Source organism: Hemicordylus capensis, chromosome 7 (genome assembly GCF_027244095.1).
Source record: "Hemicordylus capensis ecotype Gifberg chromosome 7, rHemCap1.1.pri, whole genome shotgun sequence".
Classification (NCBI taxonomy): domain Eukaryota; kingdom Metazoa; phylum Chordata; class Lepidosauria; order Squamata; family Cordylidae; genus Hemicordylus; species Hemicordylus capensis.
Window position 1 is genome coordinate 21,786,428 of NC_069663.1, and position 6,000 is coordinate 21,792,427.

Here is a 6,000-nt window from a genome sequence, read left to right on the forward strand (position 1 = left end):
AATTTCTCAAAGCAGTTTACTTAGAAAAATAGCTAATACATAAATAAGATGGTCTCCTGTCTCCAGTAGGATTCACAATCTAAAAATCATGGGAAAGTGGCAGATTTTGAACTGGGGAGGGCATTATGAGATAGCTGCAGACCCAAGAAACACTGTAGGGAACTTTATTTCCATTATTTCCACACTTTCCCGCTTTTGGGGGGGTGGGTTTACAACCTCTGGGAACCTCACCCCCCATATCAGACAGAATATTCCGTTATCTGCAGTTCCATTATCCACTGTCGTAGCGAAGAACGAAACCCCCGCAGATAATGCTGTTCGCCAGTATCATGTCCCATTCCCTCGATACAGTACAGTGAATGTTAATGTCAGGGTTGTACAGTATAGCTGGCAGCTCTTACCATCAAAACAGACAGCCACAAATTGGGACATGAACAAATTTAGGCTGGAAAAATCAGAAGGAAGTTTCTAACTGCTAAGAGGTGTAAAATTCTGGGACAGTCTCCCTGGAACTGTTGGGGAAATACAAGGCCCTCCCTGAGTTCAAGAGGGTACATTTAGGGGTGATAATATTATGGTGTGTTGTTTTTTTTTTTTTGCATGCTTCATAAGAATCAGAAGGAGTTTGGCCTTGTTCGTTTGAATCTTGGTTGAATGTGGGTCACCAAGATTGAAGTTATTGTGTGAAATAAGGCAGCTTCCTCTGTTTCTCCCACAGAATCACAGGAGCAGAAGGTAACTGAGCCCAACAATGTGCCCTAGAGGCAGATGTCTCCCCAAAATTATTCCCTTGCAGGGATTAACTCATATTATTCAGGCCTCAACAGACCGTAGAGCCACAATAAATTACCTGGTCCAGATTTCTCAAGAAAAGACATAAAAATTAGGGAGGTCAGAAAATAAGAAGGAGAAGGAGGTGGAGAAAAAGGAGGAGGAGGAGCAGGAGAAGGGGGAGGGGGAGGGGGAGAAGAAGGGGGAGGAGGGGAGGAGAAGGAGGAGGAGAAGAAGGAGAAGGAGGAGGAGGGGAGAGGAGAAGGAGGAGGGGGGAGGAGAAGAAGGAGAAGGAGGAGGAAGAGAAGGAGGAGGAGGAGAATGAGGAGGGGGAGAAGGAGGTGGGAGGAGAAGGAGGAGGAGGAGGAGAAGGAGGAGGAGGAGGAGAAAGAGGAGGAGGAGGAGAAAGAGGAGGAGGAGGAGGAGGAGGAGGAGGAGAAGAAGAAGAAGAAGAAGAAGAAGAAGAAGAAGAAGAAGAAGAAGAAGAAGAAGAAGAAGAAGAAGAAGAAGAAGAAGAAGAAGAAGCAGCAGCAGCAGCAGCAGCAGCGGCAGCCTCCTTCTTGGTCTCCAGTGTGGTGAGCAGAGCACAAAATAAACCTATATACCAAGTATTCCCTTCCTGTTAGAAACACCAGGGCTTAAATCCTGTCCTTTGGACGCATGACCAAAGGACAGGATCAGCCCTCGTGGTCTCCCCTCACGGGCTTTGTAGCCCTCTTTGGAGTACCAATTGTTCCTCCAAGGTGCAGAACAGAAGACAGGTGTGCAGTACGACTCTGATTGGCAGGCATTGCGAAGCCCCTGGATTGTCCAGACCTGGTATAAGTTGTCACTAACGGTAGCCCAATTTATCCAACACAGCTGACCAAGTGGATTCTCTAGTCCATGAAAGCTGATGGGACCCACAATAAAGGCATTTACCTTTCTAATGCCTCGGGCTCTTGATTGTTTTTATTGATTGATTGATTGATTGATTGATTGTTACATGTATATTCTGCTCTTCCTCCAAGGAGCTCAGAGTGGTGTATATGGTTATGCTTATCCGCACAACAACCTTATGAGTTAAGTTGGGCAGAGAGATAAGTGACTCGCCCAGACTCAAGCAATGGGTTTCATGTCTGAATGGGGATTTGAACTCGGGTCCCCCCAAGTCCTAGTCTGAAACTCTAACCACAACACTGACTAGTACTTAGTACTCTCTAGTACTAGAGAGTACCAGTTGTACTTCTGCTAATGCCATCAACTGAAGACCATCAACTGGACGATATTATACCACCATAGGCAGAGGTAAGAATATATCACATTTCCCCAAACAATAGTTGTGAGAATTTCCCCAAGATCAATGTTTCCTGTCCTACCACCAGCTAGACATCCGGAGAGTGCAGCTAGGAAGAGAAATTCTCTTCCTCTCTCATAGCTCTAGAATGTGGGTTCACCACATTAAAACCGTGAGCAGCAGATTCAAGACATGCAAAAGGAAGCAATGCATAATTAATGGATGGAATTCACGGCCACAACATATGGAGATTTCTGCTAGCTTACATGGGTTTTTAAAAGGGACTCAGCCAATGCATAAAAGATCGATCTGTCAATGGCTGCTTGCCATGACAGCGAAATGTTTGTGGCCTTCCTGCTGGTGGGCATCCGTTGGCCACTGATGGAAGCAGAATTCTGGACCAGAAGGACCTTTACTTCACAGGAACATAAGAACAGCCATGCTGGATGGACAGGCCCAAGGCCTGTCTAGTCCAGCATTCTGTTTCCCACAGTGGCCCACCAGAAGAAGCCCACAGGAAGCCCACAGTGGTCCACAGGAAGTCCGCAACCAGAAAGTGAAGGCAAGGCCCCCTCTCTCCTGCTGTTGCTCCCCTGCAACTGGTATTCAGAGGTATCCTGCCTCTGAGCCTGGAGGTGGCTTACAGCCATCAAGACTAGTAGCCACTAGTCCAGTGATTCAGCGGGGTTCTTTCTAGGGTCTTAAATGATTAAGGCCAACCATGGCATTCCAAAACAGAAGAGAATCACTAGCCCAATCAACCACCCCACAAATCCAAGCAACAATAGCGCTGTTCACACATTACATTCAACACTCGTACAATCTGTGTATCGTGTCCATGGGTCCAGAGCAGTTATTCACAGGTACCACAGCATACTTCCTGTCTGGGTTCTGCCTTTCAGGTAGCCTGCACCCAGGCTAACTTTCCAAATGAGTGCAGGTAGAGCAAGTGTAGTGTTAGTGGTTAGCGTGTCCAACTAGAACCAGGGAGACTCGAGTTCAAATCCCCGTTCAGCCATGAAACTCACAGGGTAATCTTTGGGAGCATAGGAACATAGGAAGCTGCCAAATACTGAGTCAGAACATAGGTCTAGCAAGCACAGTATTTTCTACACAGACTGGCAGCAGCTTCTTCAAGGTTGAAGGCAAGAATCTCTCTCAGCGCTGTCTTGGAGATGCTGCCAGGGAGGGAACTTGGAACCTTCTGCTCTTCCCAGAGTGGCTCCTTCCCCAGAGGGGAATATCTTAAAGTGCTCACACTTTTAGTTTCCCTTTCATATGCAACCAGGGTGGACCCTACTTAGCTAAGGGGAGAAGTCATGTTTGCTACCACAAGACCAGCTCTCCACTTTTCTCCCAGCCATACCTACCTCATAGGGTTGTTGTGAGGATAAATCTAACCATGTATGGCACTCTGGAGGAAACGTGGGATGGAAATGTAAACATGAATTATATGGATAAACTGTGCGAGGGTACAGACGTCTGAATGCAGTTACAACCGAATATCTAAATCAGGCTTATATGCATAACCCTAATTGCTTCTCCACCAGCAGTCTCAGCCTTGGCCCAAATCAATGCCAACCACTGACCAAAATGCCAATGAGAACGTCTGCACTGCCACTGGTCCCATTGGTCAAGGCGCATCATGCCACATCAATGGTCCCCCCCCTTGGTGCAGCCCATGACAGCCTCAGTTCCACCAAGCCCAACACAGGAGCTTTTTGGCTTAGCACCAAACTCACAACACAAGGCCACCACAAGGCCACAGGCAGTGGTCTTCCCCAATCATGGGGCTGGAAGGCTAGCAGGGGTCGGGTTGCGACCAAGCCAAGCACAGAGGACAACAACCCATCCAGTACGATCCAATGCATGTTGACTTGGAAATAAGTCCCACTGAGTTCAGTAGGGCTTACTCCCAGGCAACTGTGCGCTGGACGGCAGCCTCGCTTCCTGCCAAAGAATGTTGTGGCATGGCCCTCCCACCTCTGTGTCCATGTCTCACCTTTGGTAGCTCTCATCCTTCCTTCCATCCTATGGGTTCCTCTATGCTTCTCTAAATATTCTGGTCATCACCACCACCACCAACACCATTACCTATGATGATCACTTCTCCTGCTGCCCAAACCCATCTGCCTGCCTGCCTGCCTCTCACTCACGCATATTGCAAAAGTCCCTTTTCCTCGGTTGATTTCCACACACACATACACACAAAAAACCTGTCCATCCAGCAATCCATGTTGACACAAACCTTTCATTCATGGACAGTGCCCAGCACCACCCATACGTCCATCCATCCATCCATCCTTCAACATCTGTATACACATGTCCTCCTGTCTGTCTCCAGACCTACACAGTGTGCCCTGTGTCCCTCCACCGTCCGTCGCCTTTGCAGATCTTCAGACGGCTGGCTCTGAAGCTGATCCCTGCCCCCCCCCCGCCCTTCCCCATAGCTGGCACCGTCGTGCAAATCCAGAAGGCAAGTGGCACTTCGATGTGTACATCATGGCAAATCCGTGGAAGGAACTGTACGGTGGGCAGCTACAGAGAGCCAACGGTACAGGGGGGAGAGAGAGAGAGACGGCCCAGAACGAGCCGGTTGTCCAGAAGGAGGTGCTACAATTTGTGCATTCACACGGCACGCATGCAGTCGGTGCGACACCTCGTTGGGCAAAACTGGATCCCGTCGGCCGGCATACCTGACATACCAAAATGGTGTATTCCCACGGAAGGCATCGAGCTGGGAAAGGGGGACACCTGCCTCTTCTTGGGATCAACCGACCTGCCTCTCTTTGGGATGGCCCCAGAAGTGAAGCCGCTCGCCCTAGTGAAACGGGGACCCCCATGATGCCACGAGTGTGCCACACACACCAAAGCACACACTGGTGCGCAGGCAGCCACAGAAGCCCGAGCGCATAGGCAACCCCGGATCCCCCCCCCCCCGCACCACACAGCTGTGCCTCCGGTGGGCCCCCCCTACACACACACACACACAGGTACGCATTGGGTATTCTGCTCGCGCACAGCTTTTCTCCCAGCCCAGCCTCCCCACCAGCAGCAGCGCTGAGCCCAGTTGCAGTACCTGGGTAGAAGAGCATCATCCCCATCCTGGAGAGGAATGTGGCCAGCAGTGCGCAGTTCATGTCTCTGGCTGGTCCTGGATGCTGCTGGCGGGGAGAAGGCTGCAGTTGGAGGAGCGGAGCGAGACACCGAGAGGGATGGAGGAGGGAGATACAGGCTGGCTCTCGCAGTCAACCCACCAGCCTTGCTGCATCTCATAAGGGGAGGGGGGTGTATTGTGGAGGGATTGAGTGGGGGGGGGAGAAGCTGGAGCAGGGGGTGAGGATTCTGACAGACAGCTGGGCAGAGATGAGGGAGGTGCCCAAGCTGGCCAGTCAGGAGCCCGCCTGGCTGGGGAAAGGGCCGGGCATGCAAATGAAGGCAAAGGGGGGCCTCCAATGGCGGAGAGGGAGAGGAGGCTGGTGGGAAGGGCCAAGGGGTGGAGGGGGGGAGCTGATTTATGAGGGGCTCTTTGTTACTGCAGCAATGCTGGGGAAGAGGAGGGGGGGAGGCAGCAGAACACCCCTCCACACATGATCAGGGAAACCCAGAGAGATCCCAGAGCTGAGGCCGGGAGCTCTCCTTCCCTGCCCTCCCCCCCCCCTCCAGCCTTCCTCTCCAGATTGCCTCCTGTAGGTCCCCCGTGGGGATGACAGAGACGAGGAAGGGAATTATCCCATGCAATCAGTCTCTCCGTCTCTTGCTCCCCCCCCACGCCACACTTTCTATAGTCTGAGAGTTGTACATCTCCCCCCCCCATCAAGCCACTCCACCATCACCTCCCCTCCTCCCCCTGCCTCACTTCAAAGCTCTCCTCAGCACTTTTCCTTCCCCAGCACAGCAACCTGCCCCTCCCACCCCCTCCTCTGCCTGCTGGATCTCTCCTCCCATGACTG

The 6,000-nt window shown here is 51.4% G+C and overlaps 1 protein-coding gene across 2 annotated transcripts in view; it reads right to left on the reverse strand.

Annotated features, from left to right (window-relative positions):
- IGLON5 (IgLON family member 5) overlaps nt 1–5,350 on the reverse strand; it is a 110,694-nt gene extending 105,344 nt beyond the window's left edge. For both annotated transcript variants that reach the window (XM_053267925.1, XM_053267924.1), the window contains exon 1: nt 5,127–5,350. In XM_053267925.1, the coding sequence (XP_053123900.1) occupies nt 5,127–5,187 (61 nt within the window). In that variant the 5' untranslated portion in view covers nt 5,188–5,350. The remainder of the gene's footprint in view (nt 1–5,126) is intronic.
- Between the last annotated feature and the right edge of the window lie 650 nt (nt 5,351–6,000).